General features: G+C 36.4%; 1 protein-coding gene across 12 annotated transcripts in view; it reads right to left on the minus strand.

Moving 5' to 3' along the window:
• Positions 1-16,213, minus strand: part of LOC100114234 (cGMP-dependent protein kinase) — a 474,555-nt gene that overhangs the window by 299,711 nt on the left and 158,631 nt on the right. For 9 of the 12 annotated variants that reach the window (XM_031925292.2, XM_031925296.2, XM_031925289.2 and 6 more), the window contains 2 exon segments: positions 9,380-9,517; positions 9,121-9,317 (listed from right to left, as the gene is read on the minus strand). In XM_031925292.2, the coding sequence (XP_031781152.1) occupies positions 9,121-9,317; positions 9,380-9,517 (335 nt within the window). 12 annotated transcript variants of the gene reach the window in all.

Raw genomic sequence — 16,213 nt, forward strand, 5'->3', positions numbered from 1 at the left:
TATTATACAAATTTTCGAGTCCAATCCTTGGTATTCACGATTTAACGTCATCGATAAATGCTTCAGCTTTAGCCGTAAGTTCTGCACTACTTTCTAGTGTTTTTCTTGTTATGAACTTATTTATTTTCCTAGAAACTATTCGGTGTGCTTGCTTAAATTTGAGTAACCAATGTTTAGAAGCTTTGAATCTAATATCATCAAAACCAATTTCTTTTTTAGCTTGTAAGGCCCATCGAATTATATCTTCATCATGGATAATTGAACCACTGTCGAGAGCTGCTTGAAAATTATCCAGGGTATACTGACAAATTTGTGCTACTTTTTCTCTATACGTGCCACCTTTATTAATTGAATGAGCCCAACGACGTAGCTGACTAATAGATGATACTTTTTTGAATCTGTTTTGCACTGTTTTGAGACTTAAATTTTGCTTCGTTTTGCTACTTCTCCAAAATTCTACAGCTCTTTTTTTGTATTCAAAATCTAGTTCTTCATTATCTGCTGTACATTGATTTGTTGGTGCTATATCCGGATCAGGAAAATGATGTTGCACTTCATCTTCAATTATTTCCGCATTTCTTTATACTCTTCTTGAAAATCCAAAGAGTCATCAGTAATCATTTCTACATCGTTGAAATCATGTGTTGCATCTATTAAAATTTCTTTTATTTTTTCGGCCAACTCTGTTTCGTGATAATTCGTGACACTATCTGGTATGTTTAACGCTTGAAAGTATGCTAATAATAAGTTTAGAACGTTTAACGGATTAATTTTCATTTTTCAATCTAAAATGAAAACAAGCGGTAAAATTTATACAAGCTGTGTTTTTGCATGTAAGGCACGACTGCTACATTTCTACCAGAATAAAACGAGTGAATGTAAATTGAATCAAATCATTAATTTATGCATTGGAGAAGAATTCTCGTTCCACTTTGTGATGTTCGGAAAACTCTATTTTTGGTTTTATTCAACTTTTATTCACTTTGAAATTGAATAATGTAATCTATATAAAATCACTAAAGAAAATTTTCTACAACTGTATGATACCACTGACAAACAAAAAGACGTACTATTCGTACTTTCCGGCATCGAACTAGAATACCCACAAAACTCACTCACTGCCTAAAAAATAACACAGGCAGCTGAGGTAAACACTCGATGAAAACAATCTAAAAAAAGAACATACTGATTCGCACATATTGTCAACAACTTTTATGAGTGAAAGACATTTATCTGTGGAATTATCATTGAATGTACGATAACATTCATTAAACTAATGAATGCATATAAAATTCCCTTTCAATAACAACGTGTTCTTTAATTGCAAATGAAGTTCGAGTATTAATATTCTTTTATGTATTTTTACCAATAACAAAAATTATCATAGTAATATAATAATAATAATAAGAAGAAGATGAATAAGCATAATTCCAATAGCAATAATAACAGTAATACTGATAATAGCAATGATAATGAAAAATAATAATAATAATTAGAATAATATTTATTATTAAATTTAGATTTTTTGATAAATTCATTAAATCGTAGCAAATAGTATTATTATGGAATTCCAGACTGTAAATATTTTACTATAGATACAATAATCATTACTTCGAGAATTCATCTAAAAAACTTTCGGCTTACGAAATATTTGTAACAATGAAAAACTCCCAAGTTTGACAACATTAAATTTTATTACAAAACGCAAAAGAGTTTGATAAACTAATTTTATTAACCTATGTTTTTTCATTTGCAAAAAAGTGTGGACTTTTTGAATTTATAAAATTATATAATTATGCAATTTATGAAATACTTTATAATTTATGAAATTACTTTTGAAATTATGCTAATTTATAAAAGCAGAAAAATAAATAATCTTTGATTGAAACATAAAACGAGACGTTATTTGTTACATACAAAATGATAGAATAAAATATCGGTAATATGTCTATACTCGTGTCTACGGTAAAGCATAGGCCTTCGGCTTGTCTGGAGGTTAGGGGTTTGGAGTCGTTTGGTTAAAAAGCACAACCATTTAGCCTATTTGTTCTTTAGGGGTTTAGGGTTTAAGGCTCTTTAGTTCACATGTACAGGCTAGAAAGATCACACATTTGTAAACAAGTTTTTTTGAAAGTTAAAATTTTTTTTCGACATTTTCGTCCACCACATTGGTTTCGCCATTTTGTATTTTTAAAATCTGATATCAGATTTGTAAAGAGCGATCTCGAAAACACCTATATACAAACCTTCTACAAAATATTATGGATTGAAGTATACTTATAGTTATTTTGTGTTAGGGGTGGTTTACCCCCCTAAGGGGAAGTATCTATGAAAAAACCGAAAAACTTAATTTGTTTATTATAGATGTTTACAAATTTTTTAGTCGTTTAAAACTTTTTTATTATATAAAATTTTTTTTCGATATTTCCGTCCGCCATATTGGATCCGCCATTTTGAATTTTCAAAATCTGATAACAGATTTGTAATCAGCGACCTCGAAAACCTCTATATACAAACTTTCTACGAAATATTATGTATTGAATTACATATTTACAGTTATTTTGTGTTAGGGGTGGTTTACCCCCTTAGGGGTAATATTTATGAAAACACCGAAAGACGTCAACTAAATTTTGTTATTAAGGATGTTTAAACATTTTTTCCAATTTTTTTTAGTCGGTTTAAACATTTTTATTATAAAATTATGCCAAAAAATATATGTTTTCAACCCCTAAAAAATAGGGGATGCTACCCTTACTCTTCAAATCACCATGAAATACTTGTATTATATTACGTTACACTACAAGAAAATACCTGTACAATCATCACACTGTGATAGTACTTTTGTAATTCAAAGCGCAAAATTTTGTTCACACGTTCGAACAACTAGTTTTAAGCAAATGTAAATCATTTGTTTTTGTAATCACTCTCCAGACATTGACAAATTATCTTTTGTAACATTTCGAAGATTTTGTAAACTCTTCTCTCTCGCAACATTATGTAAGTTCCTAATCAACAAAAAATGCTTCTCATTTTTTCTTCCTTCGGGGGGAGTACTGTAGGTACCCCACTAATAGGTGGCGGTACGTCCGACCGCAGAGAGGGGAGAGTGCAGCTCACGCTGCTAGCGAGCGCCACCGCTCCGCTCTGACTAGCCTACAAGTCAGTCGTCTGGAGAGACAGCAGGCAGCAACCTAGTGAATAAAGGATTAGTAGGAAACCTGGGAAGGTGACTTCTTCCTTCACCCCAACCTCGCAAGTCCTACATATATCCTGCGCGAGCGGTCTGGAGTAGTTCCAGGTGCTGCCGCCTGAACTGCGACTAGCGCTAAGGAAAAATTGCAGGCGCTCTCTCCCGCCAATAGTTCCATGGCGTAACCGCAATTATCGCAGCAGGCCCTTGGAATTTTAGGACCACGTGCCAGCACGTGCAAAAGTACACTACGACTTTGCATCGTTTGCAGGTTTTTTGCAAAATTACAATCACTGTATATAGTCGTGAGTGTTTGTGCATGTAATCTGCAGACGGAGGAAAAAGCAGATTTTCATTCAAAGGTAAGAAAATTGGTTTGTTATGGGTGTGTGTAGTGATGTATATTAATGACTGTAACGAATGTAATTGTATGTGCATAAAAATAAAGATGAGTGCAATGGATGATGTGCATCAGGGTGCATTGGATTTAACCCAAGCAATTTCAAGTCTTGACGGGATCGGTTAGATTTTTTGTTATTTATTATTTTCTTTCAAAACTTAAACTCTTCTCTATTCTAACCTTCAAAACGTAGTTACCTTTTATTTTCTCTTTTTGCATGGCTATCTTAGCTTTTATATAGGGCAAAATATTAATTTATACATATATATATATATATATATATATATATATATATATATATATATATATTAGTGAAATAATGTTTTTCTTGTAGATATAGATAACGTCAGGATTAATTCGTCTACTGACTTAGCCATCGTCAAAAATATCCAAATAATTGATTGTACCTCTAATCCTAATGAAGATAAAGTTCTTAGAGACTGTCTGTCGAATTTGAAATCATCGAATTTGCAATCTATATTTCTACATGGAACAGCATCAGAAGCTGAAAGAAGGATTCTATACGAGATCAACCTCAGATCATTCTGCTGCTGGAACTCTTCAAAGACAGTACGAATACCTTAGGGAAAAGGCATTAGCAGTCAGTTTGATCGAACCTACTCGAGCTTTGAAAAGAAAAGAATTTGAAGGTATGTATGAAAATATTTCTTTAAAATATATAGTTTTATTTTTAATATTGTTCTCTTTGACATTGTTTTCATAGAAAAAGGCTATTCGAAAGAGTTTGAAGAATTGCAAGAAAGCGTACAACTCATAGATGCAACATACATAAGCAAATGGAATAGTACTGCTGTGAATGAACGTAAACTGTTTTACAAAAAAAATGATGAAACTGCGATTTTTCGCATGCTTCCAAATCTTGCGAATCCTGCAGGATATCTTTTAGTATGTATATATTCTCACGTGAAGGTAGAACAAGATTTTCTTGCGTTTTTTGGAAAGCCTAACGGCATATTCGAGAAGAATTGGCCATCAACTGCTGCTAAAATTATTAAATTAGTTCAGACTAAAAAAAGAGATAGTCTCATTAAAGAAATTTTTAAAGTAAATCCAAATTGTATACAAAAATTATTATAGCATGCCAGTAAAGAATTGTCTCTTCACAGAAGTAAACTGAGATTTTCGATTGACTTTCTATCTTAGGTCATCGTTCTTGAGAAAGTTTTGACAGATTCTTCAATATCAATTTATGTGCATAATAAAAGCTCTAAAAAGTTGAAATTGTATCCAATATATTTGAAATATAACTTTTTAATGCATTTGCATGTATATAGATTAAATAAACTAATGTTTAGAGGAGTTCCTAAAAATTTTGTTTCTATCTGTGATTTGGTCCAAAATTCAACTTTTTTATTTAGAGACCTACAGAAATAAAAAAAAATACTGGCTACTTTTTCATCAAAGCAAGATAAAAAAAGGTATCTATAATATTTTCTGTAAACCTAATAGTTTTTCAATTAAAAATCATGCAAAATTGGAAAAATCAAAATTAGTCAGATTTTTAATTGAAAAACTATTAGGTTTATTTAATCTATATACTTGCAAATGCATTGAAAAGTTATATTTCAAATATATTGGATACAATCTCAACTTTGTGAAGCTTATATTATGCATATAAGTTAATATTTAAGAATTTATGAACTTTCATAACAAGGAAGTAAACTGTGAGATTTTCTATTCACTTTCTATCTTAGGTCATCGTAATCTATATTTCATTTAAATTATTATTTTTTACAGATGAGATTTTAGCTTTGAAGTTGTTGCCCTATCTGTTTAAAAAAATCGTCAAACTGACGATAAAATCAGCGACGCACACAAATTGGTACCCGGAGAAACAAGAAATCGAAAAATCGTGCATACCCTAGTGGAAATAATTGGGTGTGCCAAAGTATGCTAAAGTGTATCAAAGTGTGCCAAAGTGTTCCAAAGTGTGCCAAAGTGTGCCAAAGTATTCAAATTCGGAAATTTGCTGCACTTTGGCACACTTTGGCACACTTTGACACACATGGGTTTTTCGGAAACAAACATCTCTTTTTTGACAAAGTATGGCACAGTATAGCACACTTTATTACACTTTGGCACAGCATGGCACACTTTATTACACTTTGGCACACTTTGGCACACTTTGGCACACTTCGGTGCAGTGAGATATATGCCGCTGCCCGCACGCCAAAACATTGCCACTGCACGATGCCGTCATATCGACGGCACGCGTGGAGCTTGAAGTCCCAGTTATAGAACGTAACAATAAATAATTTAATAAAAAAAAAAAAAAATTCTAGCGTCGGTAAGACTTGAACCCGGATCCTTTGGGTTAGTAAGCTGAAGGTCTACCACTGAGCCACAAATACTCGTTACAGTTAATACAAAAATTTAAACTCATGTACTTCAAGCAGCTTTAGATACTTAGTACTTTTACAATATTAATTAACAATTGCCCATAATTGCCTTAAAGCTGCTGTCCGCCGTAAATGTTGGAAAAACATGCCACAACAGAGGAATCCGTCAAGAATACAAGTTTCCAGATTTCGTGCAAAAATTTTCTAAGTCCTCAATTTCCGAAAAACCCATGTGTGTCAAAATATGCCAAAGTGTGCCAGAGTGTGCCAAAGTATACCAAGATATGCCAAAGTGTAATAAATTTCCGAATTTAAACACTTTTGAACATTATGACACACTATGGCACACTTTGGCACACTTTGTCACACTTTGACACACTTTGGCACACAATCCATTTCCACTAGGGTAATACACATTAATGTAAGAATAATATGATTGACTATAGTGATTTATTTTCTGCAAATATAAAATTTTAATTAATTTAATCAATTAAAATTAATATTAAAACAGCCAAAGGTTTGCTCCACTTTTGGAAGCTGAACAGATGAGGCTGAAGTAGCTCCACATCGATCACAAATTAATTGTTCGTCCCTACGTTGTCATTTGTGAAGAAGATTTGAGCGCAATCACGAGTTCGTACATTGTAGTAGGTGCATGTATGTATCGGCTTTCTTCCCCGACCCATGCAGTCGATGTATGCTTGAAATTTTGTAAAGTTTTTGATTTGCCATTTTCCCACATTTGTAGCCATATATGGCAGTTCATTCTAAAATACGTTTATGAATTAGAGATACCGCAGATTTGTAAAGGGTCTGTAGACTTAATTGAAATCTTGAAAAAAATTGATTAGAACCAAATGTAGTTTTTCGTTTAAATTTCAGTATTACTCGTTTTAATATTCTACGAAACTTTATTTATTAGGCTATTTATATAGTTTAGTGTAAAAGATGGCGAACTTTTTGCATGCTGGTATAGATGAGATCAGTAACCGAAATAAATTGGACAGAGAAATGAGAATCGAAAAAAAGTCATTATGTACCCCCAGAAATATTTGAAATAGGGAAAAATAATGTTTTCGTAAATAGAAAGGTTGATGAGGTTGATGAGTTTGATGAGGTTGATGAGGTTGATGAGGTTGATGTTCAAGAAAAACTTATTTATACCGCTGATATTCCCTTGAAAAGAACATTAGAACATTTTTTTTTCTATACCTGGAATGTTTTTAGAAACAATGAAGTATGTGAAAAATTTAGATGAAAACAAGGATAGTTTAACTAATATTATGCAAGGAGACCTATGGAAAAGTAAATACGCAGACCCGAACAAAATTGTATTTCCGCTATTTCTATATTTTAACGAATTTGAATGCGGTAATCCGCTAGCAAGCCATGCTGGGGAAGAAAAATTAGGGGGGACGTATGTATCAGTTGCCTGCTTACCTCCTCATCTCATTGCAAATTCTGAAAATATTTTTCTTGTATCATTGGTGCATGCAAAGCATCTGAAATCATTTAGCAACGAAGCAATATTTGAAAAGACAATAAATGATTTGAATAATTTATCAAGATCAGGAATTGTACTTAATGTTAATGGCCAGACATATACAATTTATTTTGTTTTAGGAGACAATTTAGGGAGTAATACAATTTGGGGCTTTAATAAATCGTTCCAAGCAAACTCGTATTGCAGGATTTTTCGGTGCCTTAAGGGGGCACACCACCTTTGAAATTAAAATCAAAATTTTTCATTAAAAATTTATAAATACTTATATAAATAAACCAAATTTTTATTACTATTCTTAGACATAATTACCTTTATTTTGATGGTTTTAGACCTTCTATATACCTCTATAATACCTACGTATAGTAGAGAGTCCATAATTCACTTACCGTAAGATTCCAAAGGAACGAATGGCCCAAAGGAGCTCAAACTCTAGGATATTGTTTAAAAGTACATTAGTTATGGTATGAAGGAGGGGATTTGGTTTAAATTTCATAAAAAAAAGTTACATGATAGTTATGTTAAAATTAATCAAAAATTGATAAAAAATCAATAATATGCTTATAAAACTTTTTCTACCGTACACCTTCTTGCCAATACGTTCCACCTCTTCTACCTATTCCACGAGTCCAGGAGTTTTTGCATTCCTGCTTCTATAATGTCCAAATCGTTCACATCTATGACATACTTTTTTTCTTTATTTAGTTCAGCTTAGAAAATGATAGTTTTTTACTTTCCGCTGTCATTACTTGTATTTCGACTTTCTCACATGCTTATTTTATTTTTTAAAAATTCACAATTTCTGTCACTTTCTTGTAGTGCATCTACTAGATCTCCAATATAATTAAATAAGTCTGGTAATGTTCTCAGCATATAGTTTAACTTTTCTCGTTCATCAACTTTTCTACCAGCATTCTTTAGCTTATTGATCGTTTTTGCAAATTCTGTGAAGAATGAACTGGAGTCTTCAAAATTTTCAACTTTATTTTATCCAGTTTATTTCTTACACATATCTGTAGAGCTAATGATTCTTTTAAGTATAGATCGTCAAATTTTTTTATAATTTCCAATGCTGTATTTTTTTTACTTACGAACTCTAACTGATCATTTGAAATACTGCAATAATATAATTTATTGCGTTCAGATTTTTCTTATTTCAATCTATCTGTCGTTTGTCGTCATTCTTTTCTCTTAGTACGAGTTCGTCGCATTTTTTCCACTTTAAAAATAATAGTATTCTCTTCTTCCGAATGCTATAAATTTTTCCATCAAATACCTGAATTTTTACATCTTTGTTACTCGTGAAATCTGTTTCTGAGTTTGTTGCACTAATTTTCAATCAATTCTTCTTTTGCAACGATTTTTCGGTTTTTAGTGACAACAAACCTATTTTAGGTTAGGAAGCTCAGACTAAAGCAGTTTGGGAAATAAGCCTCACCCTAATATGTATACAAACATATCCATTTTTTAAAAATATTACTGTTATCTTAAGAGTAATAAAATAATTTTCGAGTAATATACCAGCCTATGTACAGGTAACTAGTTGACCTTTATAGGATAGTACAATATGTATTTAAACATATTATATTTTTTACTATTAATAAATAAATAAATAAATAAATAAATATGTATAAAAAAAATTAATTATATGTTGATAGGTTTTACTCACTATTTTTATTAAATCTGATATTTTCGATAGTACATGTTCCTTTGGTTCTGGTAATTTTTGCAACACAGAAACTCTTTTCAAAAAACGTAAATTATCTTCTAATTTATTTTGAACACTCCTCATCATAATAGTTGAAAATATTGATCTATCAAGAATCCAAACCTTTCCTTCTCTTCTAACTGTGAATGGTTTAGAAACTAGTTTATAAGTCTAGAAATAGTGCTAGTACATTTTTGTTGTTGAATCATATATAACGTACCACTAATAGAACGAAGTCTTTTGGTATTATACAGAAGAGCTAATTCACCAAAAGCTACTCCAGGCCCAAAACTACGTTGAAAATTTGTTCCTCTGTAAATGTCGAATTCACCCACAGCGGATACATATAAATGAGATCCTGTAAATATGTAAGTGTATTATCTTAGATATTTTCAAAAAATTTACTGAACATTTTTGTGTAGTCATTATATTATAGTTAGTTATAGTTAGCACCTTATTAAAGGGTTCCTTCAAATGCTAAGCTCTAGATGTTTACGTGAATCATCACCTTGAGTAAATGTCAAATGTTTAATTTATTTGATTTAATAGTTCGGACACCACAAAATGTTGTCACTCCCGTGAGTAACTATCGCGTGAAAGGAAGGTGAAAAGGAGCTATGATGAAAGAATAATGGAGATATTGGAGGAAAGAAAGCAAAGATAAACTTTTTTTAAGATAACAAATGGAATTTTCTTTTCAGACATAAGACTAGTAATCGTCGTACAAAAGACATGGGGTGAACGGCATCGTGTCTTGAACAGAACTGAACTGCCGCGGCAGCCATCCTCTCCTAGCCGCCGCATATATTCCCACTCCGTGCTCACACGCATACAATGGCTCGACTGTATTAGAAAAACTCGAGAAAAACCTTGACGCCTGCGCCGAAGCTGTCCCCACGCTAATCCGAACAGCATAAAACAATAAATAGACCCTCAGCCTAACACTGCGCGCAACTTAGCCAGACTCGACCGTGCAGGCCTTGTCCACACGCCTGGCTCCGCACTGTAGCCAGCTGTTTCCACTTGAGACCTTTCTTCAACACAACACATACAGTCAAAACGCACAAAACATTGTTATAAAATTATAACGCGTTCTCCATTCCCGCATTCGCTTAAGCGGAAGCTTATGACGTAGGAAAAACTCTAGTTTTGTATCACGGGCAGAAAACCTATGCCGGGAACGTTGCTTACAATTTCATCCTTAAAATGACCTACACACGCAAGCGTTGCCGACCAATCGTCGCATTCATTCACACACGCTGCTTTGCACAAAATTCATACACGCATGCCGCTATCAAGCGTATTTATTCCGAAGATACGACGCATCTGCGGCCCTCTAAGCACACTTCGCCTCTCTTGCCTTAGTGCTACATAGCCAGTGTAGCCACTCCTGCTAATAAGTCATTTCAATGACTAAGGGAGAGAAAAGCGGCACTCACTCGATAACTATAGAATCGAATGAGCCGTGAGCCTACACTGTGGCTTCTCTAGATCTACAGTGCGTCTATCTACGAAATTGTGTACGTCGGGAACATCCCCCCCCCCCCTGTACAAATCACGGGTTTTGTACCTCAGCGAACACTCGTAGTTTTCTAGTAGATCTCTCCAGACTACCATTCGCGTTTCTGACTTCAGCCCGTCGGACTTGGCCGTCAGAACCTGAAAAACTCGGGTGTTCACACCCTTTTAACATTCATTCCACTGCACATCATCTCATCGTCCAAAATTAAAACTAAATCTAATTCTTGCTAATAAAAAATATTTTAAATATAAGAGTTCCTCTTTTTAATTTTACGTCTACTTATTCATTACAAATTGCGGTCGCACTTTAATCGCCTACTCTTTCAAACATATATCTACTTATGAACTCTATTGACGCGTGGGTAAAAGTTATTTTTTGGTGAAAGTAGATCTTTCTGGAATACCCACGCTGCACGCTAAATTAATGGCGAACAATTGATATCTGAATAAGTTGAAACGTATATGAATGATGTTTTAATACTTAAATTTATTCTAACAAATTCGATACTATGTACAAAGTGTCGCGGAGACCAAGATGTCTTGTGTGTTCAGAGGTTTCAATAGTTCTGTTCTGGATCTGTCTGTGTAGATGCTTATAAGGACCAGCAATGCTGTAGTTAGAATAGGTAAAAGAGGGGATAATGGCAAAAAATGTGCTATTTGCATCAGAGAGGATTAGATCAGGTATGGAGTTTTTGAGAGTATGAACCGTAGAGGGGCTCAGGTAGGCGGAGTAGTTCGGAGTAGTTGTTGGGTACAAAATCCCCGTACTGCTATGGATAATGGCGCTGATCTTTTTATTAGAGACGAAAAAACCCCAGCGACGGATATATTTTATGATACCTAGAAATGACGGTTGGGAAAACCCAAGCGGCGGCTAGACTTTATGCTACCTAGCCCGGTATACTATAAAGTGCGTCATAATGAGCGTCTGCCTAGAGATTAAAGCGTAGCGTTTTACATGTAGGGACACAACAAAACTTGAAGTTCAAATTAATTTAAATTTATAACAACTAATAAAACACATAAATTCGTTTACAGTATTAACTTTTAAAAATGCACGATTATTTTATCAAAAAGTCTTCCTCTCTCTCGCTATTTGATCTATAGAAGTCACAGTATAGGCTCGCGGCTCATTCGATTCTATAGTTGTTGAGTGATGCACGCATGGTCAAGTCTGGCTAAGTTGCGTGTAGTATCGGACTCAGGGTCGAGTTATGGTCTTATAACGGATTAGCGCAGGGACAGCTTTGACGCAGGCTTCAAGGTTTTTCTCGAGTTTTTCTGATACAGTCGAGCCATTGTATGCGTGTGAGTACGGAGTGAGAGTATATGCGTTTTTAGAACAATCGCACGATTGCACCCACTTAGAGCCATGACCTATATGCCGGAATGATAGCAGCTTATTAAAGAGTTTCTTCGAAATCTAAGCTATAGATGTTTATGTGAATCTTCACCTTGAGTAAATGTCAAGACTATTAGAAACTCTTAAACATTTAGTTCAGTGTTTATTATGGTAAAATTTTACAGTACAGTATGCAGGTGAAATTTGCACTCATTAGCCGGAACTCCTGTGGACGAAGCTAAGGTATTTTTCTACTATACATTCAGACATCATCTACGAAAGTCCCAGGTAACTTACTCATCATCTTTAAGCTGAACTTATGCCATTTTTATTTTTTTCACTAAATACCTGGACATTATTTATGAGTCTCGGGTAATGTGTCTATTATCTATGAGAGAGAGAGAGAGAGAGAGAGAGAGAGAGAGGGAGAGAGAGAGAGAGAGAGAGAGAGAGAGGGAGAGAGAGAGAGAGAGAGAGAGAGACAAAGACAGAGAGAGGGAGAGAGAGAGAGAGATTTATATGTTTTTAGTGTTGTACATTATGTTGTACATATTTAAATATAGTAAAAATACAGATAAGATCAACAATTGTTGTGTAAGAAGTGATATTGTGAAGAGTAAATGGAATGAGGTGAAATGAGATGGATGGGTGTGTCTGTTTGTGCCATGTTTGTGTGTTTTCCAATTTAAAGAAATATGATTTAGCTGTTGGTTTAAAGTGTGATATGGATAGTGTGTTGCGAAGGTGAGATGGTAGACTATTCCAGAGGCAGGAAGCACTGATGAAAAATGAGTTCCTCAGCGTCTCCGTTCTGAAGGACGGGATGTCCAGGGGGGTCACCTCACCCCTTACAGGCCTGAGCGTACCTTTCCTTAGAAAACAGGCCATGAAGTATTTCCTACGTCCGGCCGTGGTAAGCCATTGCAACTCACGCCTATAAGGGGAGATGTGCTCGTCCCTCCTTACACCGTAGATATAACGGATCCCCGTGTTGACAAGCCGTCAGTTACAGCTGTTGGAGAGTTAACTTTGTTTAGTGCTCTTACGATCGATGATTTCCAGGCTGAAGGAAAGCGTGCCTCGCTCAGAAACAGGTTAAAAATTTGACAAAGTAAAGGAGCGAGTATTGGCAGTGCTTTGGAGATTACAACCTGTGGGATGCCATCGCTTCCCTTGGCCTGGGTGTTAAAGTGTGATACTGCAGCCGACACATCCGACTCCGTGATAGCCCTGAAGATAAAGTGTTCAGGGAGGTCCAGACTCTCCAGGGTTCGCAGATACTTCTCAACAGATGGAGCTTGAGGGTCGTTTGAGATGGAGCTAAAGTGCTTGTTGAGAGCATCTGAAGAGAACCGAGTAGGTGAAGGAGATTTAGAGGTAGTAATATCAAGATTTTCAAGCTCTTTCCAGATCTCTGCAACGTCGGTCAAGGTAGACAAGCGTGAATAGTAGTAATTCAGCATGGCTTCCTCCACCTGTTTATGAGCGTTGTCCTTTGCAATTCTATAGAAGAATAGATCCCAAGGTAAACGACTTCTGCGAAAGCGCCTGTAGAGTCTATTCCTTTCAGTTAAAAGGTCACGAAGAGCCGCGGTAAACCACGGGTGGCGTTTACGTCCAGGTGTCACAGTCTTTAATTTTAACACCTCCACCGTTCCTGCTTCTGTCCAGTCTGTGCAAGGTGTAACCATCCAGTGAAGGGATGGATGATATCTTGTCACTTAGCCAGGTCTCAGTTATAGCTATTATATGAAAGGGGGAACGAGTGGACAAGAAGAGCCTGATCATCTCAATGTGACCTGTAAGGGAATTCGCATGACAGACCCTTAGACCCTCGGACAGAGACGTTTTAGAGTCAGATGTGGATGAGTTGGATGATTTAGATGGTGGTTTTGGTGCAGAGAGAGAGAGAGAGATTAGATTAAATAAGTTTTATTTCTGTACATTGTGTTGTACAATTCAAAATAACAATAAAAGTAAAACAAGTTATAATTTGTGTGTGTGTGAGAGATGATATATATAGAGTGAATGTGAAATGATATATATAGACTGGATGAGTGTAAGTGTTTGTGAGATGATTATGAGTTTTCAAGTGCATAAAAATATTCTTTAGCTAATTGTTTGATGTGTGACATGGATTTAGTGTTGCGAAGGCGTGATGGTAGTGAGTTCCAGAGGTATGAGGCGCTTATATGGAATGAACCTTTCAGCGTCTCCGTCTTGAAAGTCGGGATGTCCAGAGGCGTCACCTCCTCCCACAGGCCTGTGCGCGACGAGAAAGTCAAAAAAGGCCAAGATGTAAGAAGGCATAGCTGTGTTAAACAGTTTTCGTAGAAAACAGGCTGCAAAGTACTTTCTACGTCCGGCAGTTGTAAGCCATTGCAGTTCACGCCTGTAGGGGGAGATGTGCTCGTCCCTCCATACACCATAGATGTATCGATTTCCCGTGTTTACGAGTCTCTGGAGTTTCGTGTCAAGTTATTGGGTCAGGTCACAGTATACCAATGAGCAGTAGTCGATGATTGGAAATAGGAGTGCTTGCACGAGATGTTTACGCAACCTGAGATTGGTACTTTTCCTGAAAAAGTAAAGCCTATACATTAATGAGTGTGCACGTTTGCATAGTTGTGTAACGTGCTCTTTCCACGTTAGTTTGGGGTCAAGAACCAACCCCAGATTGCGCACGGATGATTCATAGTCGACCTGGGCTCCCCCTATGTTGATGTAGGTATTAGCAACAGTTGGTAAAGCATTAATATAGCAGGGGGAGCCCAGTATGATTGCCTTAGTTTTCAGGACATTAAGTTTAAGGTGATTTTGTACAGCCCAGCCCATTATCCTTTCGGCATTAGTTTTCATCTTATCAGAACAAGAATCGAGCTCCTCAAGGTGGCATTTGTTGTATATTTGCGAGTCATCCGCATAGATTAGATGGGACTCATCTGAATCCAGGCAAAAACCAATGTCATTGATGTACAACGCGAACAGCAGGGGACCTAGAACCGATCCCTGTGGGACACCGGTGTTCAGGGGACGGAAGGTGGAGAGCTCGTCGTTGTCACCAATAACGGCCTGCTTTCTTCCCGTAAGGTAAGATGGAAGCCAGCGGATAACCTGCTTGGAGAAGCCGAAAGAGGATAGCTTTCTCAGGAGCCTGACGTGACACACCGTATCAAACGCCTTGCTGAAATCAAATAGAAACAGAAGCGTGACTTTCTTTTTGTGTATGCCAAGCCTGACATCATCAGTCAGCTTAATTAAGCCAGACTGTGTGCTGTGACCGGTGCGGAAGCCTGTTTGTAGGCTGTCAATGAGTAGTCTTGATTCAAGATATTCCGAGACTTGCCTGTGCAGCAGCCACTCCAGCGCCTTTGATAAAAAACAGAGGAGAGAAATTGGACGGTAGTCAGTCAGGGCTGTTGGTGAACTGACCTTGTTCAGTGCTCGCACCAGCGACATCTTCCAGACAGAGGGGAAGCATGACTCGCTCAAGGACAGGTTAAAAATCCGACATAGTAAAGGAGCGAGTACGGACAGTGCCTTTGAAATTACAACCTGTGGGATGCCATCGTTGCCTCTGGCCTGGGTGTGGAAGTGCGACACAGCAGCCAAAACGTCCGACTGTTTATGGTGCGTGGCACCATAAGGGACCGACAATAAGGAGTTTTCCTCAATATAGGCCTTGATGAACTTGGCATCTTCGGATGAGGAGAGTTGGTCAGCGTTGAAATCACCCATAATGACCTTTGTGGAATAGTTGTGCATAAGCTGTTCAATGAAGTTATTATCCTGAATAAAAGGGGCATGTGGTGGACGATACACGACTCCCACAAAGATGGGTGAAACTCCCTTCGCTGTTCAATGAAGTTATTATCCTGAATAAAAGGGGCATGTGGTGGACGATACACGACTCCCACAAAGATGGGTGAAACTCCCTTCGCGGAGACCTCACAGAAAAGGTACTCCGGTTTGTCCGGCTTGCCCGACCAAGCTCCATCAGAGGATGATAATACGTTTGCAGTCAGTGAGTGATGTATATAGAGGGCCACACCTCCCCCGTTCCTGTTTCTGTCACGTCTGTAGAGCGTATAGTTTTCCAGTGAAGGGACAGAAGTTACCTTCTCGTCAAGCCAGTATTCCGTCACAGCTATTACGTGAAAGAGGGGACGAGTGGACAAGAAGAGCCTG

This window comes from Nasonia vitripennis, assembly GCF_009193385.2.
Source record: "Nasonia vitripennis strain AsymCx chromosome 2 unlocalized genomic scaffold, Nvit_psr_1.1 chr2_random0009, whole genome shotgun sequence".
NCBI lineage: Eukaryota > Metazoa > Arthropoda > Insecta > Hymenoptera > Pteromalidae > Nasonia > Nasonia vitripennis.